This window comes from Sphaerodactylus townsendi, linkage group LG06, assembly GCF_021028975.2.
Source record: "Sphaerodactylus townsendi isolate TG3544 linkage group LG06, MPM_Stown_v2.3, whole genome shotgun sequence".
Taxonomy (NCBI): Eukaryota; Metazoa; Chordata; class Lepidosauria; order Squamata; family Sphaerodactylidae; genus Sphaerodactylus; species Sphaerodactylus townsendi.
The window spans coordinates 25,390,128-25,417,711 of NC_059430.1; the positions used below are offsets into that span (position 1 = coordinate 25,390,128).

A 27,584-nucleotide genomic window follows, 5' to 3' on the forward strand; every position below is an offset into this window, starting at 1 on the left:
TGAGGACAGTTAGAGGGTTGGAGTTAAAAAATGGAGGATTCTAAATTTACTTATGCAGATAGAAAGTGACACCAACCCGGTTTTCCTCGGTGGCAATAAGCATTTGAGAAATGGTGGTCAGTTAAGGGCGTGAATTTGCAATATGCTGGAGATTGCTAAAATTTTTGCAAAGTCTTGCATGCATTGCTCCCTGAGATATGTGTTTCCAAACATTGCAAATTTACTTGTCAGATTTCAGTATTCCTGTTTTGATTTTGTTCCTCCCTTGTGACATCAGTGACAAGGATACCAGATAGAATTACAAGGAAACGATATGGGCCGTGTATTGTTGAAGAACAAGATCCATCAGACCACGGCCACACAGCCCGGAAAACCCACCACAACCAATATGGGCCGTATCCCTAAGTGTACCTATCTCACTGTTGTCTCTGGGCAACACAAGCTGCAACTATACATTTTTTTTTTTTTGCAAAACATGTTTTTCTCAGTTGTGGGATAAGGGTATATATTACAAGTTGTGATCCTCCTTTAAAACTGTCTTCAGTTCTTTGAAAAAGGTATTTATCTCCAGCTGGATCACCCAGCAATCACCCAGCTTGAGGGCTTCTTAGAGGCAACTCATCAGCCACTGTGTGAACAGAATCCTGGCCTTGATGGGCCCATGGTCTGATCCAGCCTGACTCTTAGAATCATAGAATCATAGAGTTGGAAGAGACCCCAAGGGCTATCAAGTCCAACCCCCTATAATGTAGAAACACATAATGAGAGCATTCCTATCAGATGGCCATCCAGCCTCTGTTTAAAAAGGAGACTCCATCACACTCCAAGGTAGTACATTCCACTGTCTAACAGCTCTTACTGTCAGGAAGTTTTTCCTGATGTTTAGGCGGAATCTCTTTCCCTTCACCTTGAACCCAGTACAACTGGTCCTAGTCTCTGGAGCAGCAGAAAACAAGATTGCTCCCTCACCGACATGACATCCCTTCAAATATCTAAACATGGCTATCATGTCACTTCTTAACCTTCTCTTCACCAAACTAAACATACCCAGCTCCCTAAGTCTCTCCTCGTATGGCATAGATTCCAGACCTTTTACCACTTTTGGTTGCCCTCCTCTGGACCCGTTCCAGCTTGTCAATATCCTTCTCGAATTACGGTGCCCAGAACTGTACACAATATTCCAGGTGGTCTGACCAATTCAGAATAGAGAGGTACAATTACATCCCTTGATCTCGACACTATATTCCTATTGATACAGCCCAGAATTGCATTGGCTTTCTGGGCTGCTGCATCGCACTGCTGACTCATGTTCAGTTTGTGGCCTACTAAGACTCCCAGATCCCTTTTGCATGTAGCGTTTTCAAGCCAGGTGTCACCCATCCTTTTTCTGTGCATTTCATTTTTTCTCCCTAAGTGTAGTATCTTACATTTATCTCTGTTGAAATTCATTTTGTTTGTTTTGGCCCAGCTCTCTAATCTGTCCAGGTCATTTTGAATTCAGACCCTGTCCTCTGGTTAGCTACCCCTCTTCTTATATTTTTAAAGATCTGATGGCTGCCTGAATTCTCTCCTTTGTTTAGTTTGTCTGCGTGGAAAGCTTGGTGACTGCTGTTGTTGACATGTACCCTGGAATTTTTCGGAAAAAGAATCGCAGAGAAATCCTGATCTTGCTTGTCTCTATCCTCTCGTACCTTGTGGGGCTGGTCATGATCACTGAGGTAGGATCTTGACAGAAAAAACTTTTATTTGTTTGCATAACTTGTATGAAAATCAACTGCAAATTGGTTAGTTTGAAGAAAAAGAGATTTCACATTGCTTACCATGGTTGCAGATCACATCTCAGTCACTCCTCAAAAGAGAGGTTTCCACAAGAGGGTAGGTTTGGGGTATCTGCCCAGAACCATCTTTTTATAAACAATTATTGAGAAGGTTGTGAATACATCCAGCAGAGTCCCTTAAAGTTTCCCAAACTTTCTGTCTTCTGATTTATTGTGTCTGCTGTGGAACTCCAGTGATTTCAAAGATTTCAGAGCCATGAGTTAAGTCACACACTTCACGGAGAGCATGGGACATGCGCATTCGGTCATCTGTGCTGGCCTGTGAGCCTGACTTAAAATGCATCCAGCATTCCTGTAGGGCTCTGTGTAGGTTGATAATGGTAAGAGAGCAGTGTAATTGCAGCATTTGCATAAGAGGCTCATTCCTGCAGTTCTGCACAGGGTCATACATTGACATCATTTTTGTAGATACAAAAATGGGATACCTTGCATTCCTATTTTCTGTCTCTCTGAGGAGATTTAAATATAGCCCTGCTGCATACTTCTGCATTCCCAGACTATAACTTAACTCTTTTTGTAATTCTACTCGGTAATAAGAGGCTGAAAGAAAAGCGTTGCTAAGATTGCATCCCACAAACAAGTCCATGCTATGTGCTTTGTCATGCTGTGGTCTGCTTTAGGAATGGTCTCCGAGGCTCATATTTGTGAAAATTATTGTTAGTAATTTAGCATTAACATAGAACCAGTATTTAAAACACTTCAAATGCAGGGTGAGCTGGGGTGGTGTACTGGTTAAGAGTGGTAATCTAAAGGGCCAGGTTTGATTCCCTGTTCTTCTACAAGAAACCTACTGGGTGACCATTCTCTCAGAACTCTCCAGATGTTCATAGACTACAATTCCCATCAGCCCTTGCCAGCCTAGCCAGTTGGCCAGTTGGCCATGTTGTCAGGGTTGATGGGAATTGTAGTCCACGAACATCTGGAGCACCATAGGTTGGCAGCCCTACTCTAACTCCTGTCTGCCTCACAAGATGTTTGTTGTGAGGAGTGGTTGAAGGGAAGATGATTGTAAGCTGCTTTAAGATTCCTTACGGTAGAGAAAAGCAGGGTATAAAAGCATTTTTTCTTTCTTCTACATTTTCTTACTGCAGTCCTTATAGCAACACTGTAAGGTAGGGAAGTATTACAATTTGGCCCCCACAATGACCCTCTGGAGGCTGCCAGTGTTGGGGGGGAGGATATGTGGAGGAGTAATACCATGTTTTAAAAACGATTTTCTTATATGGTGATGCTTTTACTGTTGTGTCTAATTTTGTAAGCTGCCCTGAGACCTCCATATAGGGTGGGATATAAACCTCAATAAGTTAAGTAAGTAAATAAATGGACATAGGGGGAGGCTGAAGCTGAAAGAGAGTTTGTGTAAAGCTACCTAATGAAATCATGACGAGGGTGAGATTTGAACCTAGAATGCCATGGGATGGATCATAGCTCATTTTCTTCACCATTCTGGCATTCCAGCTGCCTTAAGTAACTGCATGCTTCACCCTCCTCCCCTGTTCCATCGGCACTCGCAGCTCTTTATATTATTTAGCACAATACCAATAAATGATGCTCTGGCACTTGGCATAAAATCTTTAAAAAATGCATACTGTGGGCGAAAGGAGGAAAAGGGCTGTTGAGAAGAGCCAACAGTTGCCTCCTCAAATGAGTACAAAGAATGAAAAGTTCTTCAGGTGCTCCTTGGAAAGAGCAAAGCTACAAATCTGGAGGAGTAAATTCTACGACATGCAGTCCACTGAAGCAAAGAGCCAGTCGCCTTCCATTTTATTTGGCCATTTTATTTATTTACATAATTGTTTCCTTCCCAGTTCTTCCAAGGAGTTGAGGTCCATACATTTGGGTCTTCACTGCCTTTTCTGCCATCAAGTCACAGCTTACTTTTGGTGACCCTGTAGAGTTTTCAAGGCAAGAGACATTCAGAGGTGGTTTGCCATTGCCTGGCTCCATGTCTCAACCATGGTATTCCTTGGAGGTTGCCCACCCAAATACTAGTCAGGGTCAAGGCTGAGAGTGTGTGACTGGCCCGCCCAGGGTCACCCACAAGCTTCCATGGCTCCAGCAGGGATTTGAACTTGAGTTTTCCAGATCCTAGTCTGACACTCTAACCACTACACTACACTGGCTCTCACTTTTCCCCTGCCCCTCCCATTTTACTCCCTCCCCTACCTAGTTGCTTCTGCTTTCTTCTGTTGGAATTAGTCCCAATTAGCCCCATGGCTAATTCTGTCCAGTGTTGAAGAGGATGACATCACTGTGCTATGTAGCCAATCAGAGCTGGCCATGTGCTGGCCATACTGAGGACATGGAGATGACAATTGCTACGGAAATGAACCCCTTTTCAAGGAATATTGGAAACTCTAAAAAAAGAGATGTTTTGTTTTCAATGGTAGTGAAAATATTTGCAAAACCTTGAGTGATTCCAGCCTTAGGGAAAATCCGTTTTGTCTGTCCAGGTATAGGAAGGCATTGTATTGAAGTGATCAATATAACAAGGCAGAAGAACAAAATATTTAATTAATGCCTATCTGTGTTTAGATTTCCAGATAAGAGGCGGTGTTGTATTTAACATGAGATGATCAGGGGAAAACTGCCAAGCATTTTTGGAGAGTCCCATATTTATATACTTGCTTCAGCTTAGATTTCTCTTTTCTCTCTCCCCCCCTCTCCTTGATTCTATATCCTGGTTCTCTACATTAGGGTGGAATGTATGTCTTCCAGCTGTTTGACTACTATGCTGCTAGTGGAATGTGCCTTCTCTTTGTCGCTATTTTTGAGACACTGTGCATCGGTTGGGTCTATGGTAAGTATAAATGTGGCAGGAAACATGTGCTGCTGTCTTTGGATCTGCAGATCTGAACAGGCATTTAAGCACCAGGTTTGCAGCCATGGAAGGCATGGAAACATTCTCTGCAACGGAGGTAACAGGTGGAATAAACCATCCATTCTGCAGTGATAGGCAAATAACAGGCAGTGGGCCAAATCTGGTTCATGGATAACTTCAGGTGGCTAAGGTTGCTGTCACCTGAGCTTTTACTTTGCATGCCAAGCACATTATATGGAAGGGATAGTCTGCATCTTCCCCACCTGCACTGATGCCATTTCCCTACCCTTGGCCTCTCATGGGAGTCCCATATTTTTACAACATTGTTTGCCTTGCTTTGCCGCTTCTGTGCTTTTTGTGAGCTTAAAAAGATTATTGCTATGATGCTATCTATTGTCATCCATCTATTTCCATTTTGAGTTGTCCTTCCTTTGAATTCTCAGTTTTAACTTAATGTAATGGAATCTCCAGCCCTTTTCATTGCAAAGATATAAGGGGAAAGATGTGGGCAGTTTTTGTTCTGATTTGTCTGGGAAGGAGTGGGGAGGGGAAGCAGCGAGATTTTTGGAGGGATACTATTTGTATGTGTGGTAGTACACTGTGCTGTGAAATAAAAATGAGGGTGGTGAGTTATTACGGTGGTCTTGCCACAGTGGTCATGATGACTGTGCCACCAAGAACCAAATGTGCAGAAAACATGTGGAAGCTCTGTTACCAATGTGTATGCTTCTGCATTCCTAGAGATGGAGAAGATACCGGAATCCTTGCCTTGGCATCTTATTTTTATCTGCTTTCATGATGCAAAGGGAACTTCATGCTGCTAGTATGAAACTTTCAGTTCTGGTAGAAGCAAGGGAAGGGAGTTAAGCCATTGGTGTGCTTTTAAGCATGTGTGATGTCCTTCGCATTGAACCTTCAGATTTGATTCTCAGTTACTCTTTGGCAGTCACTCTGCCCTCAGATCAGAGAATCCCCGTGGTTTCGAAAACTTAAGTGTGACTTTTTCTTTGCCTTCCTAGGGAGAGCAAAGGACATTTGCATGCGTTAGGTGTTCTTCAGGTTTGCTCAGTCCTCCCCATCTTTCCCCACCCACACTTCAGCAGTTCTTCCTATTCTTTGGGCCACCATTTCAAGATGACCAGAAGGGTTTTTTTGTTTTTTAACGCTGAAATTGACACAAAATTGAGATGGTGTAAAAAGTAATGCTAGATTAAAGACAGCATCCGAAAAAAAGGCAGCAGGCAACCTCTTCAAATGGAGGTTGCTTGGAAAGAGCAAGGAAGCAGGGTGTAAGCAACATGGTGAATTGGCTTGGCTAGGGATACTTTGCAGCAGGAGACTCCTTGTGTAAACAAAAATGATGGGGGGAAACCCTCTGTGAAGCAAATAGCCAGGGAGTAAGGAGTGCATGCATAAATGTCTGTTGACTTCCACTAGCAGGCTGAGTTGCTAATCATTTTGTGCTGCGAGGACATATTCCCTACTTGCTCCTTTCTGTATAGCTTGGCAGGTTGTTTCCTTTCCATAAAAAGTCTCTCTCTCCTTTTCTCCACTTCATTTAAGCATGTTGATTTTTTCCCCTTTCCCAGGTGCTGACCGTTTTTATGATAATATTGAAGACATGATTGGCTATCGGCCATGGCCAGTCATCAAATACTGCTGGCTATTCATCACACCGGCTGTCTGCCTGGTAAGTGAGACACTGTAAAGTCCCCTAGTACTGAGGCCCAGGAAAAGAGTGCTCTTAATGATTGAGCTGTTCTGCAAATGTGGATACAGCTGGCTGTGCTTCATCTTTCCTGCTTTGTACTGTTCTGTGTTGCTACAAGGCAAGAATTCAAAGTTGCCAGATCTCCTGCTTCCTTCTCTATGGCAGGAGATCTCCCAACCCCTGCTGACCCTTCTGCCACTCGGCTGGGTAGTGGGAGAAAAATGGGGAAGAGTTGGCAGTGTTCAGGTGGCATCACTTCCAGTACAACAGTCCAATCAACCATGCTAGTTTTATCTCTGCCTGAGTCTTAATATCCAAGTTCTATGTGAAATTGACAAAGCTGGTCCAATCCACTCTACTTCTTTGTATCTCTGCCTCCATATTACATTGCTAGTTTAATATGACAAAGATATATTTTTTTAAAAAAATCCTTTTGAAAATGGAGGAGGAGGGGGAGGAGAAAATAGCTGAAGAGTAGATTAGGCAACCATATGGGGGCCTGGATGTTTGATGGAGGAGAGAAACAAACACTGTTTCAACATGATAAAGCAGTCAAAGAAAGTTGGCTTGGAAACGGATAGAAAAAAATCATGTTTGGGAACACAACGGAGGAAAAAAGAAGGGAAAACGTTTTGGAAACAAAACAGAGGAAAATATTCAGAATTAAAAGAGAAAAGTAACATTTGGCGGCAAGATACATTGTAAACAACTCATGCAGAAATGGCTACTGTCTTGAAAATGCAGAAAATCACTGTGGGAGGAACTGATTAATACTCTTCTGCTTAGGCTACTTTAATATTTTATTTAATTCATTTTTATCACGCTGTTCCTTTTATGACCTCAGGATGAAACATATGAGGTCTTCCCATTCCTAGTCTAACATTGTTACACCCACACCAACTAAACCTTTTGAAGCTTCATGTAGCTGTGCAAGAAGAAAAAGAGAATCACCTGGAACAGGCATGAGAATGAAGGGTTAAATGGTCACTCTTTTCCCTCAGCAACCCATCCCTACAGAGTTGCCAGTTAGCTTTTTGAAACTGCAATATCATTCATGACATGTTTTTGAACCTCACTAAGGAGATCAATCTGTGTCTAAGATGTGCCACTTCAAAATGCAGGTAGAGACTCAAATATTATGAGGTAATAAAATGAATTTATATGAAGACTGGGAGGTTGGTGTTCCGGATAACTAATTGACAGTCAAATGAACATTCCTCAGTAAAAATGCCAGGCCTTCAAGTTTTATGTCTGCTGTATTGTTTTGGTCTTGTGAAGATCAGCTGTGTAGGAATGATAAAAGTCCAGTTCTAGTGGCAGGGGGCATTTTGTTCTGCATATAATGCTAATACTGGTGGGCCTCACTTTTCCTTTCTCCGTCTGTTTCTCCAGGCAACATTTCTTTTTTCTCTGATTAAATATACCCCGCTGACATACAACAAGAAATACGTGTACCCGTGGTGGGGAGATACCGTTGGCTGGCTGTTGGCCCTCTCGTCTATAGTGTGCATCCCTCTCTGGATTGTATATAAACTGTCCACCATCAAGGGCTCCCTGAGAGAGGTGAGGCTGGTGCGTTCGTGTGGGGTTTGGGAAGCTGAGAGGCTGCTGACCGCCATCAATAAATTGACAGAGGCCTTTTGAGGACACTTTGCTGTGTTGCAGAATAATTAACGGGCCAAGGTTGCGAACTGGAAAGAGCTGGTGGCTTGATTAGATTTGAGTAGGCTGGAGGGCTACACAGACCAGGTTTCCTTCAGGTGTGCTTACTATTGATTACAAAGCCCTTTCAAAATATCACTGGCAGAGAGCTTTGCTTTCTGGTGCCCCTACATTTTCCCTCACCCCGCTTTTTTGGTTATCGACTTCCAGATGGCACTCTTCATGGATTTTCTACCTGGCATTTTAAAACTTGCAGTAACTGAAAACGAGCAACAAAGTTCAGAGCTATGGATGGAGCCAGTGTGCTTACTTTTCTAATGTTTATAGCTTGAGCTAGGGTTGCAGCTCCAGTTTGGGAAATCCCTGGAGATTTGTGAGTAGAGCCTGAAGAGGGTAGTAGGAAAGGCCCCAGCAGGGTATAGTGCAGTGGTGGCAAACCTATGGCACGCGTGCCAGAGGTGGCACTCAGAGCTCTCTCTGTGGGCACGCGCGCACAGAGTTCATCATGTGTGGGGGGGAAATCACACCCCCCCACACACAAACACATATAGGCTGGCCTGGGTCACTGGGCATGACCTGTTCAAAGTGTTGCATGGTTGCTTCACCAAGCTTACTCCCGAGTAATGCACCGGCCAAACCGCTTTTTCTAAACTAAAACCTATCTGCCAATTGCCGGTTGCACCTTTGCATGCATATAAATAAGTGGGTTTTGGGTTACAATTTGGGCACTCGGTCTCGAAAAGGTTTGCCATCACTGGTATAGTGTCATAGACCACTCTGCACCACATACATCCCTTCTGCACAGGCAACACAAATGGGTTAAATGAACCCATGTTGCCTGTCTTGCTGTTCACATGGTGGGTGTAGGGGCCATCCGGGATCACTGGGAGCCCAGCAACAAGATGTGGGATGTTTCACACAGGAAATGCTTTGCTAGCATGCAGAATGCGCATTCGAGAACCCCCCACCCCAACTCAAGAATCCCCTTACCCGAGAATCCACCCCACAAACATATTGGCACAAAATGGCAGCCACCTAGAGAATCCACTCTATATGGCAGCTCCCTAAAGAATCCACCATAATGGTGAACAGAGGGGGCAGGGGATAGAATGCTAAATAGAACTCACAGCCGCATTAAAAGCGTCTCCTGCCCAGCTGTTCGTTTGGAAGTGGCTGCAACCAGGCTATTTTAAAAGAATCGTGGATTGTGCGATTCTTGAAAAACCTGGGGTGGGGGGCATGGAGCAGACTCGTGTTAGGGGTGGGATCTGTGTGAAGTTCCTCCCCAAAACGGATTTTATACCATCGTTTACCCACGTTTATTGGCCCATGCAGAAGGGACCTAACATAGTTTTGGGACATTTGTCTTTAGATTTCTTCTTTATACCTGACAGTAAGATAGGGTTGTCAGTCTCTAAGCGAGGCCTAGAGATCTCCTGGGATTCCAACTGATCTCCAGATTCTTTTGCCTGGAGAAAATGGTTGCTTTGGAGTGTAGACTCTATGGCAGGGTTGCCAATTTTTTTGACCCTGAAAGCACATTTGGAATTTTGACACAGCATGGTAGACGCAGCAACAAAATGGCTGACCCAAAATGGCTGCCACAGGAGATGGAACCAGACACAAAATGATTGCCACAGCTTACCTTCGGTGTAGATCCTTGTGCTGTGAGGGCAACTGTTGCCTAGGCAACATTTTAAAAACTCTGCACAGTCAATTAGATGTTCAATAGTCAATCAAAAAAATCCTACCTGGCCCCCTCCATTTCCAGAACATACTTGGTGGACACCAGAAAACTGTCAGCAGGTGGTATGGTACCCACGGGCATCCCTGCTCTATAGTATCATACCCTGTCCTCCTTGGGCTCCACCAACAACTTTCCAGGAATTTGCCAGTCCAGAGTTGGCAACCCTACAGTATAAGTGGATAATCAGATGTGGTGTGTGATATTCATGTGACTTCCTTGATGAAAGCTCCCAGACAAACGTTTGCTTCTTAGGCTAGATGTTACATACAGGGCTTCTTGGACAATGTAATGCCAAAGGTTTGGGGTATTTGGGCTATGCCTTGATGGACACATCTATGTCTCTTCATGCTTGTCACCTTTCCTTAATCCATTATTCCATATGTAATAGTGCAGGCTTTCATCGGAACGAACACCCTTTTGAGTTCTGAGGAAGGAATCATAGGCCTGCTTTTACGGAATTACTCTTTTGAGGTGGTTCTTTGAGTTCAAACATGTGGGGGAAAGCCATGATTCATTTGAAAAGTTGCGTGGAATGGCCTTTGAATGGGATCTGAAACCTGATTCACACCACGCCAGGACATGAGGTGGCAGAGAACTGATGTGGTAGGATGGATTGTACCACTTCAGACTAGAGGGGGAAATCATAGAGGGAATATATTTGTAATGTTTACCAATGTTTTTTTAAACCCTGCCAAGAAAAAAAAACTAATGTAGCAAACCAAATAGATGAATAGAAAACCTTTATCGCTTCTGAGCTAGCTTGTTATTTTGACAGAGTCTTTTTGGGGGTGGGGGTGGGGTGGGGGGTTGTGATGAAACATTCATTGTAGGAATCCATTCACCTGAAGTTTCAAGTCCTGCAGTCTATTCTATAATCTCTGGGATCTATGCTGTCTTATTCTCTTGCATGCATAAATAGTCCCAGAAAAATAACGGGGATAATTATTTCTCTATTTATCCATACTATGAGATCATGACCCTGTGGACCCTGCTGTTCCCTCTCTCCCCTTCCCCTCTCCCCCTTTTTGTTAGGGGATTTCTAGTAGGACACCATCAGTATATTTGATTAGGATGCTGCATTTTAATGGGGTTGATTTTAACATATAGAGCCATATTTAATGATTATTTACTGATTTTATCTGTGCTCTATCTATTCCCAACATTCCTTCGCCCTGAGCCAGGAGGCGGGACAGTTTGAAATGCTGACAGGCAATGTGGAAATAATGAAGCATAGCAATGAGTGCCAGATATTGAAATGGGCTGCAGTTTGGAAAATGAGATAAGCAGCAATGGAAACCACCAAGGTACTGTTTGAATGAACAAAGAGATCTTTGTTGAAACCAGGAATACCTCTTCTTTCCTTCTTGATTTGAGAAGTACCGCATGAATGATTCTTCAGCTGTTAAGTTCCAAGGGTGGACGCTGGATGACTCACCACTTCTTAACCTATTTCGTTTCCTATTGGAATAATGATGAGGCTAAAGTATACCTTTTAGAAGGGAAAATGACAAAAAGTAAATGTCTTACTGATGGTTTTCCCCTTCCTTCTCAAGTGCGCTTGGACTGGGCAGGCAAAAAAATAGATGAACGAGTTGGTTTGTAGACTAGGTGCACAGTCATTGTTTCATTGGGTGCGGTGGCATCATTCCTCCGAGTAGTGAAAGTGCTTCCTTCAGGGTCTCTTGACATGACATCCTGTCTTTTTGTCTTTCAGAGATTCCATCAGCTTGTCTGTCCCAATGAGGATTTGCCTCAGAGGCTGTGTCCAGCACCACCTTTTCCTGCCACTCAAACTGAGCTCCTAATGTTGACAGAGTTGGATTCCCGCTGTTAGAGGAATGGGGCATGCCCTTCTGCACTGGGCAGCCCTGGACTTTGCCAGTGGCCAAAGGGAGAGGGACCAGTGATCAGATTTCCCTTCCACTTCCTAAAAGGATCAGTCATGGCTGCTAGGAGAAGAAAGCTTTCCGAAGATGTAGCAGCAGGAGAAGACGCTGCTTCATCTTCTGTTTCGGGCACATTCATAGGAGTTGATTTACGCCAGTATGTTCCTCCTGTGAGTTGGCTTCTAAAAGGGGTCAGGAAACACTGAACCCTGAGATGGAAATAGTTACACCATCACAGAAGCTTTTATATAGAACATGGACTTTAGGGAGGCCTCTATTCCATCTATAAAACATTTTTCCTTCCACAACAATTGGCTCTTATTCATTTTTTCCCCAAAAGGATGGTGATGATCTGTGACTTGGGGATGGATTCTTGGTTCATCTTACAGCTGTGTGCAACCTGAGGCATCACAACCAATCTTATTTATAACTTAGGTCATTGCGCCTCTTTCCCTTTTAAAGTTTCTTCAGAAAAGCATGAAAAGGATTTGGCAAGAAATTCCCTCCCCTCTCAGGTGTAGATCTCAGGCAAAAAGCTGTATCAAGTTTCTAGATCAGTGGAGCTGTTCTGAAATCATTTTCACAGTGATCAACCCAAACAAAGGGATATTCAGTAATGGGCATGTAATAAGTAAGTAAATAAATACATATTCATTTCAGAGGAATAAAAAACAGTTCTGAAGGTACTGATTGGATGGCTACTCACTGATGTCACCATGGAACCTTCATTCCTCCGAATCTCTTATATAGGTTTAAAATATTTAAAAATAATAAGGTACAACTTTTAGAAATAAGAAAGGCAGGCAACTTGCCTGAACCACAAGGCCAATGGGACATGCCTGGCAACCAGTATTTAATTAGTTAGTATGTTAATCTGTCAGTTATGAAGAAGGAGGATTCTAGGATTGCCCCACTGTTCCCTGAACTGGTCAGGTCTGCCTCTTGGGATAGTGAAGGAATTAGCTAGAGACTATGCAAGAGGCAAGTAGGACATCTACGCCTGTGTAGACAGAGATTGGTTCCCCAAGAGAATCATTCAAAACCAGGACTGGGGCAAAAGAAATTACAGTTTTATTAAGGGATCAAAGTAATAAAAAATATACACGCACACAGAATTAAGAGGCTTAAGAAATAAAGGGCTGAGCGACAGAGGGGATAGGGTTTTGGGAGGGTGATAACTGAATGTCCAACAAAGAGCTCCCCCCCCCCCCATTTGACGATAGATTGGTATCACCACAGTTAAGGGATGTACTGTGAGGACAGATGTAAAGAGAGATCTCACTTTGAGTGTCCCCTGTCTGCTCGCTTCAGAACTTTCCAGGTTCCTTTGAATACCTGTCAAACACATACATACTGAGACCAGTTTTCACAGTCAAAGTTGTATTCCAGAAGTAAAGCACAAAAGTTCCAACACTCACAGTGGCAAGTCCCAATGGTACACCAAAGACACAAGTCTGGAGATTCAGGCCTCGGACAAGACAGAGCAGATATATTTGTGAGCCCATAGCTGTTGCACACTTCAATGATGTCATATTCACTTCCTCACACTATGGTGCAAAAGGATCAGATTACCAATGGTTGGCCTTGGGTGTGTGCCTGCATTGCAGTGCATATTTTTGCTGGTAGAAAGCGTTATTAAACTGCATCTGATTTATGGCAACTCTGTGGGGTTTTCAAAACAGGAGATATTCAGAGGTGGTTTGATATTACCTACCTCTGCATAGCTACCCTCAGCTTCCTTGGCGGTCTCCCATCCAATCTGTGGTTTCACCTTGTATTCCTTGGTGATCCCCCATCCAAATATTAACCGGGGCTGCCCCTGATAAGCTCCTGAGATCTGACAAGATCAGGGTAACCTGGGCCATCCAGGTCATGTGGCACACACATTCCCACCGGAGGCATAATAAGGGAGGAACTACACGTTATATTGACAATCGGAGGTCATCAAACCCATATTTCTCAAGGGAATGCAAATGTGAGGCTGGAAGGAGGTGTTGCAGGCAATGGCATACTTGGGGGAGGGCGGTCAAAGGGGCTTGAGAGAGATCTAGTCCCGCACGTGGGGGGGCGTACGTTTGTACCTCCCACCTCCACCCCCCACAGGCTAGGAAGGCAGCCTGAGGCATCACAGGCTGTGCCTCACTGCTTGCTGCCACTGGCTCCTCCTCTTCCTGCATCCTCACCCACCACCCTCTTCCTGCACCCTCACCCACCACCCAACTCACTTGCTCCCCCTGCCTGGCCCGCCCACTCACTCTCCACCTGTCTGGCTGGCCTGATCACTCGGCACCTGGCCCACCCACTCACTGGCTCACTTGCTACTGCCCCACCTGCCTGCTTGCCACCCAGCCCATCTGTTCGCTCAGCAAAGGCACTAGGAGTCCCCATCAGAGTCAGGATACACCTTGCACCCTACCATCCAAAACCCTGGCAGCTAGGTTGGGGCTGCAGCCCCACAGTCTCCTCTCTTCTCCCACTACTCAACTTTCTTAGCTATTTCCCACTGCTCCAGCCCAAGGAGGAGGGAAGGCCGAGGCCATCCGCACTGTCATCTCCATGCCTCCCCCCTGCCTGTTTGGCTCAAATGCTTTGGACAGGTAGGGGTACAATTGGGGGGGGGAGGGTACAATTCTGAGGGGCACAATTTCAGTACTTTCCCTGGACGCCATTTTCTTCTGGCACGCCACTGTTTGCCGTTGAGATTTGGTAGACAAAGAGCAGCTTCGCCACCCCTCTCACTCTCAACAATCCACCCCCCTGAGGTGTTTTATTCACCCCTCTGCTAACCCCAACAAAAAGCCCATTTGGGAGTGCAACAGGGGAGAATATATTTAAATGGGCTGGTGGTGGGAGGGATTAATTTCCCCCTGCAGTTTCTTCTTTCTGTCCCTGCATTTGCCTTGTAAAGAAAGACATACAGTTAGGAATCCCCGTCGGCCTCCTAACATAGTTTTGATAATCTGCAGCAATTACAGAGCACTTCTGATTATTTCACATCTCAGCCATCCTTAAAATAACATTATTAGGAAAACTAGTAATTCCACAGAGCCTTGTCGAAAACTATCTAGTGAGTTTCTGTCAAAGGAAAAATTTGAACCGGGGGTGTGTGTGTATGTGTGTGTCTCAATTCATAGTTGAGTCTCCTTGCTTCACTAGCTATTATGCAGCACATGATACCCTGTGGACTGTGGCATGCATTTCCAGCCACATGGAGGAATATGCACAGAGGAATATGCAATCCCAACAATCCGTCTCATGACATGCTTATCTTGTTGTGTGCAACTCTATTTGCATCAGGTTAAAATTCTAAATGGGGGTAGGTATTCTCAGTTCCTACAACTGCTCATGTCTCCCAAGAGATCTGCTTTGCAGTGTGATGTACAGAGCCAGCGTGATGCAGTGGATTCTAATCTGGAGGATTGGATCTGAGTCCCCACTCCTCCACCTGAGCAGTAGACTCTCATCTGGTGAAGTGGATTTGGTTCCCTGCTCCTACACACAAAGTCTGACCTTGGGCTAGTCACAGTTCTTCAGAACTCTCTCAGCCCCACCTGCCTCACAGAGTGTCTGTCGTGGGGAGAGGAAGGGAAATAAGTTTGCAAGCCTCTCTGAGTCTCCTTACAGGAGAGAAAGGAAGATATAGAAGAGTTTGAAGAAGAAGAGTTTGGATTTATATCCCCCCTTTCTCTCCTGTAGGAGACTCAAAGGGGCTTACAATCTCCTTGCCCTTCCCCGCTCACAACAAACACCCTGGGAGGTGGGTGGGGCTGAGAGAGCTCCGAGAAGCTGTGACTAGCCCAAGGTCACCCAGCTGGCGTATGTGGGAGTGTGCAGGCTAATGTGAATTCCCCAGATAAGCCTCCACAGCTCAGGCAGCAGTGCTGGGAATCAAACCCGGTTCCTCCAGATTAGATACGTGAGCTCTTAACCTCCTACGCCACTGCTGCTCCCCTATATAAATCCAAACTCCTCCTCCCTGTATTGTGACAGCATGTTTGGCCAGCCAGACCACATCAGACCACATCACTGGCCTATAACCAAACAATTCTCATTGTGGTGACAATGGGCACTATGGGACCTTCCAGAATTCTTGGCACCCATTGATTTCTTCAACAAAGCATCTGTTCCCTAAAACAAAGACCCAGTCCTCACGTTCTTGCACCTCGTAGGTGCAGTAGGTGCTCCAGAAGGACACAGAAGCTGTCATGCCTGTGTCTGCAGGGAGAAGCCATTACGAAACATCTTGGAAGGATGTTTGTTGCAGCCTCCAAACATTTTGCGATTGGCTCAGTCCAATACCCCTGGTTGGGGTTGCCAGCTCTGGGTTGGGAAATATCTGGAGATTTGGGGGGTGGAGCCTGGGGAGGGTGTGGTTTAAGGGAGGGAGGGATCTGAGCAGGATGTAATGCTATATAATCCACTCCTCTGAAACAGCCATTTTCTCCAGGGGAGCTGATCACTATCATCTGACAATCAAATGTAATTGTGGACAATCTCCAGGTGCCACCTGGAGGTTGGCAAGCCTATTCATGGTAGCCATTTTGTGGTGGTGGTTCCAACTTTACATTCTAAACATTCCAAATGCACTACCAGACTCAACAAGATTGGGGATCTCTGGCCTATTCTTCTGTGACTGACAGCAGCTTTTCAGGGTCTCAGGCAGAGCTTTTCCCCCCTTTTCCTTGTCTGGAGTTTCAAGGTGCTGAACCTGGGAAGTTCTGGGTGCAAAGCCGATTCTCCCCCTCTGAGGCACAGAACATCCCCTTTGGCAGCTGTTCATAGGGTTGCCACCCTCCAGGTGGTGACTTGAGTCCTCACGATATTACAACTGATCTCCAGGCAACAGAATTCAGTTCGCCTGGAGGAAATGGCTGCTTTGGAAGGTGGATTCTAAGGCAGTATACCCCAGTGAAGCCCCTCCCCTCCCCAAACCCTGCCCTTTTCAGGCTCCACCCTCCAAATCTTCATGTGTTTCCCAACCCAGAGCTGGCAACTCTAGCTGTACATGTCTACTATGCTACCCCAGATAGCTGTCTGCACTCACTACCTCTTGCCCACTGCCTCATGTTTACTCTGGACACCCTAACATCCTCCTACCCCCACCCCCGCACTTGGTGCTCAGTAATGTCAGTCTTTTCCTATAGGCCTTATCAGAGGTGGGATCCAACCAGTTCTCACCACTTCTCTAGAAGTGGTTACTAATTATTTCTGAGTGCCTAGAAGGGGTTACTAAAGCAACCTCCCTGCCCAATAGGGACTGGAGGTGCGTGTGTGTGGCGACACCACTGTTTGAATCCCACCACCATCGGAACCTGTTATTAAAATTTTTGGATCCCACCACTGGGCCTTATCCCCTTTTGTGCTCTTGCTGGCTCAGCAGGGCTGTGCCTATCTTGATGGCTCACCCAAAGGTTATTGAAATGGATTCTGCTGCAGAAATAAATATTCAAAGTGTGCTTGGTTAATGCTGAAAATAACAAGCAAGAGGGGGGGGGGATTTAATTCCAAAAGGATCTGTTTCCATGATGTTAAAAATTTAATTTTTTTTAGTAGTCTAGACATGCAGACATTCGTTATTCAGTAGTTCATTATTCATTACTTTATTATTTGTTCATTATTCAGCAGTCCCTTTATTGTTGTTTGGCAAGGGGTGACGGATGAAACCATGTCACATGATGAAAGAAGCAGGGGTCCAAAGGAGCTGGAGCAGGGAATACTAACAGCTGATCTGAGTTTCTGAGCACGGTGCTCGTGGAACTTTGCAGAAGCCTCAGATTCAGGTCTGGTTGGAAAAACAAAAATGCCAGGTTTAGTAAATTCCAGTGGGCTCGACGTTTAGCTCTAGAAACAGAATTGAATGGTTTTGACAGAATTGGGCCTTTTCTATTTCTGGTTGTTAGCGTTGCCCATTGGTTGTTGTGACTTGTAGACTGACGGACTGATGAAAGTATTGAGAGAAATCCAAGACACCAACAATAGGGTTGCGAACCTCCACATGGCTGGAGATCTCTTGGGACCACAATTGATCTACAGGCAACCAAGATCAGTTCAATGTGGAAAGTAGACTGTATGGCATTATGTGCCATTGAAGTCCCTCCCCTCCCCAAACTTCCCCTCCTCAGGATCCACCCCCCCAAAAAAATATCCAGGTATTTCCCAACCTGGAGTTGTCAACCCTAATCTCAGATGGAGCTGCTGTGTTAGGCCTCCTATTTGAGTCCATTGTTTCTTGTTGTGTGAAGTCCACGGTCCATGTATCTGCCTGATGAACTTCACAATTTTTCCATATTTGCAGAGCTGTTCTTAAGAACTGGATGGATTCCATCTTTTAATGGATTCTGTCTGTTACTGCTGCCTAAACTCCTGGTCTTGGCTTGATCGCCTGGCATCTCTAGAATCTCCTCTTGGGAAAGCCGTCGGCCATGACTAGAAGGAAGTTACTCTGATTTATCACAGGCTGAGACTTGCTCATGTATTCCTGATAACAATGTGGTAGCTCATAGGTGTCAAACTCTTGGCCCTCTAGATGTTATGGACTACAGTTCCCATCATGCTGGATAAGGTCTCCGCCGTAGGAGCTGGCCCGTCGCCCGGGCTGTGGAATGTAGTCAAGGCCAAGCAGCCGACCCGCTCATCAACACCACTGAATCCTTTACACTCTGCCTCCCTTAAAAAAGACTCCCCCCCCCCGGGTTTGTGCGGAAAGGCGCGATGGAAAGCAGAAATGAGGGCGGGGCCGTCAATATTTTCGGAATAGACCCATTGATTATACCCAGAGGAATACCCCACCCACGAGACCAAATATTGTAAGCGTTTGCGATTAGAAAGTGAAAGTCCAGGATGGCATCAATTTACGTAATGCTTGTGGCCATCAATAATATGGCCGGTGGGGGTCTCTCCGGCCAGATGCGTGCCAGACTTTATCGGAAAGCGGGAGCCTCGCTTGAAGGTAAACTGGAATGGAAGACAGGATGGATGTTACCTAAGAGAATTAGGCAACTAGATCAATCCGGGCAGTGACATCATTAATTGCCCAATGGTAGTAATCTGAAAAGGTCCCTACAAATCGCCCAATTTTGAAGATTTATGCCGTCTCACTGAGATTCTTGGTAGACAAATACACCCAGAAGCTGCGCAGAGGCGGTGCTATCTGCTTGAGCTTTTGGGAGTCCTTGGCCTGCTGTAAAGCAGTCTGGACCATTTTCCACCCCTCGGCCAGAGATGGAAATCCATTGCTGAAACTCCGGTGGGTCCAATGCTTCCACAGGTAGATTCGCGACCGCGGAGGGAAGGAAGGCGACCAGACCTATTGGTAATTTCCGAAGGGAGGTTTTTGTACCTGCTAGTGAACCGCATTGTTATAGGCGTATTCTGCAAGCGGGATCAGCTACGCGCAATTGTCTTGAGTGGTAATTGGTGCTAACAAGCGTAAATACTGCTCCAGGGTTCTGTTGACTGGTTCTCTCTCGACTCACCATCACTTTGCGTGGTAGAGGGCGGCTAAAGCCGGGGCGGCCCCCAATAACCCTAGAAAAGCTTTCCAGGGAGCAAGAAATTGAATTGGGGCCAGCGGTGGGAACCACCTTAACGAAGGCGGAGTGTAGGCGATAAAGCATGCTGAATGAATAAAACTAGCGCTAACAGGGCCGAGGAGGGATGGAAAGCACAAAGGGATGAAATGGGCTTGTTGTTTAGAAAATAAGTCGAATACCACACACAAGACCGTGTTGCCATGACTTTCTGGCAAATCTGAACAATAAAATCCATGGAGATGATGACTTCCCAAGAGGCGGGAGGCCACCGGGAGAGTTTCCAACTAGGGCGCATGGGGTTTTCCTGGGAGAACGTTCTTGGCTTCCGCTTTCACAGAACAGAGCAACCAGCACAATAATATATGTCTCAATGTCCTTTGCGCATTGCTTGTGGCGCCGCAAAGTGTGGCGAAGCGGGGCTAAAATGTAGAAGAGTTTTGAAAGCCAAAATGTCCAGCTGAAGCGGGCATCATGACGAACACTCGAGACACCTCGCGCTACGGAGGAGACGCGTACCAAACGATTCCCCGTCGCCAAAACACCATTCTCCAAAGCGCAGTTGGGAGGTCACTTTCCTCCTTGCTGGTGGCTCGGTGCAGCCCCGCCCGCTCCCGAGGGCCCGTAGGAAAGGGAGAGACCAGCGGAGCTGAGGAATGGGCGGAGGAGGAGGGGTGGGCGATCTGAGATCGGGTGACCAATAGCCAGCCCCGGTGGGAGGGGGAGAGAATAGATGGAAGTGGGAATGTCCCGTAAAAAGGAGCAGCTCCACCCCTCCCCGGGCAGAAGTAGCGAGTAGCGGATCCAGCCAGTTTATTGGTGTTTCAGGGGAAAAAATGTACGTGAAAGAGAAACGAGAAAAGAAATCGGCCGCAATGAAGTTGCTCCCGGCTTGAGGACATCTTGGGGGGGGGGTGGAGAGGAAGCGGTAAGGATTCTTGTGATCCGACCAAACTTGAAAGGGGTGTTTCGCCCCTTCCAGCCAGTGGCGCCAAGTGGAGAGTGCTACTTTGAAGTGGCTGCAGTCTGCTTTATCCCCTACAGTCCAGTTGAAGCTTTCAGCACCCGGGAGAATTTCTTTGATAAATAAAGCACACGGAACCAGCGGGTTCTTCCATCTTGTTTGGCACTGCAACAGGGAGGCCCCCCCCCGGGCGCTGTCGAGAGGGGCATCCACGTGAACCACGAAATGGGAGGTATCCGGATCAGGGTTAAAACTTCAGGATAGGAATTCGAGTGGTAAAAGCGATTTTAATAGCTGAAAGGCTATACATTCTTTCCAGACCAACCAGGAAAAGGGGGGACCGGGTTTGAAAGCGAGTCAATGGATCTTTACTGCCGCTTAGTGCGTACAATGAGGGTCTGGCTAGGTAGGAGAGTCAGTTCAGCGAATTGGAATTATAAGATCCACGATAGAAATTAGCAAACCAGAAAAGATTGGGAGCTCGCGCCGGTTGGTAGGGGCGGAGACACCACTGGAGATACTGCATCAATGCTGTAACGAGATCTCCCATCTTGAGGCCCTCGAAGCGAGATCCGGTAATGTAAATAGTCAATCAATAGAGGTTTGGTGGAAACAGCATTTTGAAAGTTTGGCAAAGAGGGAGTTGTTGAGCAAGCGTTTTCAATACTTCCACGAATAACCAATGCTTCATGCTTCTTCCATGGTTCTTGAGAACGCAGAATCGAGAAGCGTCATCACTTTCAAAAGTACACCACTACTCCACATAGCTGTACAAACTCCGTCATGGAGAACTTCGTTGATAAGGGCCATAAAAGCTTTCTGAGGGGCCTGCCAGGACCAAACCTCCGGAATGGCATTATCGAGTATTCAAACTGTCCAAACTTTGTTGGCAGTAAATGCGATCCGAAGTGTTCCATAGCCTTCAGCAATTCCATTTGACCCTGTAGTAAGCTTCTCTCAGAGTCGCAACTTAGTAAAACCAAGAATCTGCGTCCTTTGCCCAATGCGTCTAAAAGGTCCTTGATCAAAAGGCCGCAAAGGAGTATTTATTGGACTTAAGAGACTGCATTGAGACCTCAGTAGTAATCTGTGCAAGAACAGTAAAGACCCATCTTTCTTTTTTACAAACAATACAGGAGCAGCATGTGTGTGTTTGGTAGCCAACGCCCGTATGAACCTTGGCGAGGTTCTTATCATCTAAGAAGCCACGAGGAGTTCCTTTACTCCCTCATTGGGACTCATCACGGTAGATTCTACCCTTGGGCAGTTGGCGCCCCTGGCTGTATTGCGATTTTGCCAGTCGAGGGTAATGTCTCTATGGGGTGGCAACTGATGGCATTTCGCGCTCCTGAAAATACTCTGAAACCTACGACGATCTTGAATGCGCCCGGATTGGGATGCCGGTAGAATCAGAGCAATGTGCTGATGAAAACCAGAAGGGGTGTGTGTCAGGAGAAGTCGAGTTTTCCCCCCAATTCATGTATGTGTTCCCGCGGGGGAGGGTCGGCGAAATGAATTCCAAAGATCCCTTTCTTTCGAGAAGGGAATTTTGGTTCATGTAACGAAAACAACCATGGCATGCCCAGAACTATGGAGGTGTTTGGCCACACCAAGCCAGAATAAAGAAACTAATTTTCTCCCAATGGTCGGCGTAGCGGAGGAGAACGGTTGCGTTTGAACCAAAGGGCTGGTCCTTAGCAGCTCCGAGGACTGCGAAGTCCATTTGGGTGAATGGTATGGGCTTAGCCAGGGGGGACTTCGGTCTAGAGCCAGTTCCTCGCCATACCCTGGGGCGCGCATTAAGCAATGGGAGCAGCCAGAATCTACCGCAAAGAGGGCTGAGGCTATATAAGCCACGAGGTAATGCTTAGCGAGTTTGGCCAGAAACGCGTGGATTGTGATGGGGCTGCTGCCTTCACTCTGCCAGCGTCTGCCGGAATTGAACCCATGTCCATGGGGAGGCTGAAGAAAGGCACACTGGCTGCTTCCCCACCTCTGGAGTGCGCCTTCAATAACTGCCAGGCAGCGCCTGTTGAAGGCGGACCCGGATTCGCGTGGTGGCTTGGCAGATGGGGTGCGCGCAGCCGGGCCGGTTGGCTTCTGTTGTTTTCGGGCAGTTGGTATTTCGGCTAGATGACCTGGTCCTCCGCGGTAAAGACCCGCAATCAGCCCGGCGGCGGCGCTCGGAGGTGAAATGTCACCGGTAGAGGCGGCTGGAAGCTTTGGCAATTGAGGTGAAATTACGCGGTAAGTGGAGTGCGTGAGTAAAGAAACCGGGTTTTGAAGCATTTGCGGCCCGACGCGGCGTATTCAAAAGCGAAGGCGCCACTTGGGATCCCAGGATGGTCGAATCCAATCAGCAATAGTGCGCAGGATCCGAAGATTAAAAACACCGTTTCGCGAAAACTTGCCGTCGGGCAATCCGAGAAGTATTAGCATTTCATGAAACCAGGCCCATCAGGAGGTAGTCGAGGCAGCAGCTGCACGGAATTCACGGGGCTTAAATTCTGCAAAAAGCTGGCGGTTGCCTTGCTGGATAAGATTGATGAATTAGCGGATAAGCTGCATTTTCAGACACCGGATGCTTGGAAGCGAGCCCATGGGCTTGGGAGGAATAGCGGGCACCGTCGCGAGTATCCTCATCTTACTGCAGGATTCAAAAGAGTCACAAACCAGAAAGTCGGCTACCCATGCATCAGGACTGAAAGCGACAGATGTCCCGTATTTTTCCGGCTCAGACCGGTATAAATCGTCATCAGATCCTCCACATGTGGGCATCGAGTTGCAAGATAGGTAAAGTAGGGAAGTTTTGGAAGCGGTCCCACTTCGAAGCGGGCAGATATTGGAGGCCTGTAAGTATCCCCTCTCCACGGCCCTTAAACCCGCAAAAGCGATGCGAATTCGCGCAGAGATTGAGGCACTGGCCGGTTGCGCCAGGGGGGCTGGGAATCGGTGCGAAGTGGAAGTACGCACCGCCGGTGCGGCTGGCTAATTCTGGTGGGAGGCGGTCAGCTTGGAAGGTGGCTTGGGACCCAACAGCGTAAAAGCCCTCTGGCGAAAATACCAGTGACAAGCGTGAACTCCAACAGGTTGCATACTGTTCTGCTGCTTCTTCAGTTCCCTCTCCGAAGGCAGCCAGCTCTCTCTCCTTTACTGAGTCAATGCATCACGGTCTCTTTTGGGTTTCACGCTCTTGCTGCCGAAGCTGTTTGCTCGTTCACCTCTTCCCATAGCTGCCGTTCACGGGCCCATGCTTCTTGGGCATCTCGCAGTCGGCTCACTTCCTCATCACAGCTCTCTCTTCGATGGGAGAGGAATAGATCCAGGAAGGGAGTGCGAGAGCTCTCTCCGGACTCCTCTTCCCTCTGGTGAATGCAGGGCGTACGTGCCCATCGGTAGCTCCACGGGGCATCTCCGAGATCCAGCTGCTAATCCGGGATCTGGGGGCGCACGGTGAAAGATTCTTGGGAACATCACCAAAATCTGACGAGTCAAGGAATGGATTCAAATGGACTCCTGCGTTGCCGCATGAAAGTGTGGTCAGCAGACCCGTCTCCCTCCGTGACAGGGCTTGCACCTGAGGTTTGTAATCCACATGGAAGCGGGCAGATATCGATCCATGCGCTCGATCCATAGACAGCGCCCCAAACGACTCATGACAAGTCCACATGCCAGTAGCCTCCCTGGAGTCCACCACCGTGCCTTAGCGGAAGTATTAGGGAAGACTTCCGGTACTTTTAATCTGAGGGCGGGAAAGAGTGCGCCGTATGAAGACCCGTTCTCCCGCCCGGTTCCTCCCCAGATCCAGAAGGGGAAGGGCCGGAAGACCCTCTTTGGGAGCTACCGCTTTTATTCCCAGAAACATCCAACCTCTCCAGCTGCGAGAGCACCAGAGGTCCACTGCACTAAGGAATATAGATGAATTAGGTTTCCTGCCTTACAATGTAAGGAATTTCCATAGAAGCAGAAATAAAAGGCTTTTTTGGGTGTAAAGACCGTTTTATTAAGACATCTTAAGAGAAGCTCAGGCATTACACGCAGTGGCAGGAATGGCATTTCCCGCCAGAAGCACAGGTTATAACTCTATCCATCCCATCCCCCACCCGGCTTCCCATGGGAACGGAGGTCTCATCTCCCTCGCAGAGATAAGGTCTCCGCCGTAGGAGCTGGCCCGTCGCCCGGGCTGTGGAATGTAGTCAAGGCCAAGCAGCCGACCCGCTCATCAACACCAGTGAATCCTTTACACAGGGGATGATGGGAACTGTCGTCCATAACATCTGGAGGGCCAAGAGTTTGACACCTGTGTGGTAGCAGGTCACCCTGCATCCTCTTTTTTCTTAAAGTGTTATGCCCCAATATAATACAAAGACATTCCAAATCCGTACCACATAGATGGATCCAGTTAAGCATTGCAGGCAAGGTCATATCTATGGAAAATGGTACCAAGGGCAAGCACTGAAAACCCCTCACCCCCCACCCCGCCCCTCCAATGTTAAACTGTGTGTTTGTGTGGACTCCAGGACTTTGGAGGCTGAATCTGCACTTAAAAGCTGCACCTGGCTGGGTCCAGCTTTATACTGCTGTCTCCGCCTCCAAAATCCACCTGACTTCAGAAGTGGAGCTTCAGGGGTGGAGCCAGCTGTGCAAATTTGGACCCGGCCAGGCTGAGCCTGCAGTTTAGCACTGGGCTCAACCTGGCTCGGTCCAGGTTCAAATTGCCGGCTTAAAGCCTGCGGTTTAAAGCTGGACCTGGCCAGGTCAAGCCCAGCATAAAAACTGTGGGTTTGGCCTGGCAAGGTCCAACTATATACTGCTGGTTCTGCCTCCAATTTTGGAGGTGGAGCCTGCACTTCAGAACTGGACCTGTCTGGGACAGAGCTGAGTTCTTGACAGAGAGGGGGCCAGGCAACCAAAGGGACCCCCCCAGGTGGTACTCAGGGCACCACCCTGTCTGCTGCAATCTAGATATGTCTCTGAAAAACATTCCATGCAACAACCCTTAATGTCCCACTGCCAGTTGCAACAGTCCAAAAAGATGTTGTACTTGCACGTTTGTTTGTTTGTTTGTTTGTTTGTTTGTTTGTTCGTTTTTTCCCTTCTCCTGCTAAATCAGAGCTGAACAAGGGTTTTATTTTATTTGATATCCTACCCTTCCCAGCCAGGCTCAGGGTCACCATACGGCAAGAGGCACTGGGTGGTAGTTTGCCATTGCCTGCCTCTGCATCATGCTCCTTGTATACCATGGAGGATATACGAGGAGCATACCGCCATCCAAATACTAATTATGGTCCACGCTGAACATGTGTGACTGGCTCAAGGTCATGTTGCACGTTTCAATGGCAGAGTGGGGATTCAAACCTGGGTTTCCCAGATCCTAATCTGACATCTTAACCACTGAAACACGCCGCCGCCACCCCCACCATTCGGCAGGACAAAAATGTCTCCACTGCAAGAAACAGTTACCCTGCAATCATATAGTACTTTTGTAGAACTCTGAATTTCAGGGTAGGGCACTTGCTCCCCAAGATCTAAAACTGCAGATCCCATGGTAGCCTAGAGTACAGTTTGGTGGATGGCCCAGTTGCAGGTATTTCAATGACCCCTGAACACCTACAGCAGGGGTCCCTAAACCCTTCCTGACCCGGGGGCCAAATGTAGCCCTGGAAGGCATTTATCCCGACCCAGCCGAATAGCATGGCCGGCGATGGCTCCATTCATGTGCAGTGGGGGCTCGAGGAAGAGGAGGAACTGGCCCCAACGGCTGTTGATTGCAGTTACATGATGGCACCCCCAAATCCTCCACGATTTTCTGAGCCCAGAGTTGGAAACCTTACATAGTGGCAGCAGCGCCTGCTCTGCCCTTCCCTCATCAGCTACTCCATGTGTTGCTCTCAGGCTTTCTGTTCCGCCTCACTCCCGATTGGCATCCAGCCAGGCTGGCCGAGAATCACTCCCTTCTGGCTGCTAGGGAGGAGAAGAACCCAGGAAGATACCTGATCCGCTGGGTTAGATGGAATGCTTCATTGGGAAAGTTCTGCTTTTTTTTTTAACAGGGGAAGGTATTCCACAGCCTCCCCAACAATATTTGGAGCCCACCCTGTACTTGACATACTTTGGTCACTGTTCTAAAAATAGACCATGATAGAAAGGCTGAAAGGTGAAATCAAACATTTTACAATCATTTGTGCATAGGAATTTGTTCATAGTTTTTTTTTAGTCCGGCCCTCCAACAGTCTGAGGGACAGTGAACCGGCCCCCGGTTTAAAAAGTTTGGGGACCCCTGACCTACAGTAAAGATGGTATTGTAAAAGAAAATGTGAGCTTAATTCTATCAGCCACAAGGTGTCCTCAGTACTTCAGGTCCTTCTGATGACATTATAGCTGCTGAAATATTGAAAAGTGATTTAGACGAACTTTCAGAGTGGGGAGGGAAAGATCCAGTGGTCCTATTTAAGCTGTGGCAGCAACAGGATTGCTGTACTGAAGTCTATTGGACTGTTAATTAGATGTCCCATCCTGTTGGTTGTAGTTGATTTACACTATGTAATCCACCTTGAGTCTCGTTGAGAAAGCCGGACTATAGATGACCAAAAAACCCCAAGTCTATAGGGAACATCAAATACTATATTATATAAACTATTTCCCAAATGCCTAATCCCAACAACGGAAGGGTTTTAAGGTACTTCATAGGGTGTGTGTGTGTATGTGTGTGTGTGTGAATGAAGATAATTAAAGAGCTGCTTACACAGAAGTGTAACTTAAATCTGGCAGGAGGTCCATTTTATGTTTTCCTGAATATGCATTTAAATCTATGTGGTTTAGGTACAGGTGTGTGACTGGGACACATCCTGTATAACTTAAAGGATCTGTCATTATGGATGATGCTTATGGGGCTGGTGTTTTAACCCCTTTCCTAAGAAGATGCTGGACCTCTGTCCATGCCACTGCAAGAATAACAGCAGCTCAAAGTTTTCACATGTTCCATTTCTCTTGTCTGTTTTGGAAGGGGGAGCAGTTTTCCCATGCTTCTTGATATATGTCACAGCACAAAGCGGTTCATCTTAGATCCCTTGCTCGTGGCTGAGCAATTCTGAAATGCTATTTTTAAAAACCTCATTTTAAGAACTGTTGACTCATAGTTAGGATTCCCAGCTCCAGCCTGGGAAATGCCTGAAGACGATATACCTGAAGATGGCCAGTGATTCCGGCCGTGAAAGCCTTCGACAATACAATACCTGAAGATTTTGGGGGCAGAGCTTCAGGAGGGAGGGATTTGGGGAGGGGGGACTTCTGTAGGAGCCTAGAATCCACCTTCCACAGTGGCCATTTTCTCCAGGTGAGCTCTGTCACTTGGAGATCAGTTGTAGTAATGGGAGATTTCCAGCTGCCCCCTGGAGGCTGGCAACCCAACCGACATCATAGAGGA

General features: G+C 46.9%; 2 protein-coding genes across 4 annotated transcripts in view; one reads left to right on the forward strand and one right to left on the reverse strand.

Annotated features, from left to right (window-relative positions):
* Positions 1 to 27,584, reverse strand: part of B4GALNT3 (beta-1,4-N-acetyl-galactosaminyltransferase 3) — a 403,403-nt gene that overhangs the window by 273,712 nt on the left and 102,107 nt on the right. The gene's annotated exons all lie outside the window — the stretch shown is intronic.
* LOC125434730 (sodium- and chloride-dependent GABA transporter 2-like) overlaps positions 1 to 27,584 on the forward strand; it is a 193,534-nt gene that overhangs the window by 69,847 nt on the left and 96,103 nt on the right. The window contains exons 11-15 of one of the 3 annotated variants that reach the window (XM_048500344.1): positions 1,581 to 1,718; positions 4,536 to 4,638; positions 6,249 to 6,349; positions 7,763 to 7,933; positions 11,494 to 11,973. The exons of the other annotated variants lie outside the window; for them this stretch is intronic. Coding sequence (XP_048356301.1) covers positions 1,581 to 1,718; positions 4,536 to 4,638; positions 6,249 to 6,349; positions 7,763 to 7,933; positions 11,494 to 11,613 — 633 coding nt within the window. The 3' untranslated portion in view covers positions 11,614 to 11,973. Of the gene's footprint in view, positions 1 to 1,580; positions 1,719 to 4,535; positions 4,639 to 6,248; positions 6,350 to 7,762; positions 7,934 to 11,493; positions 11,974 to 27,584 lie in introns of those variants that run through there. 3 annotated transcript variants of the gene reach the window in all.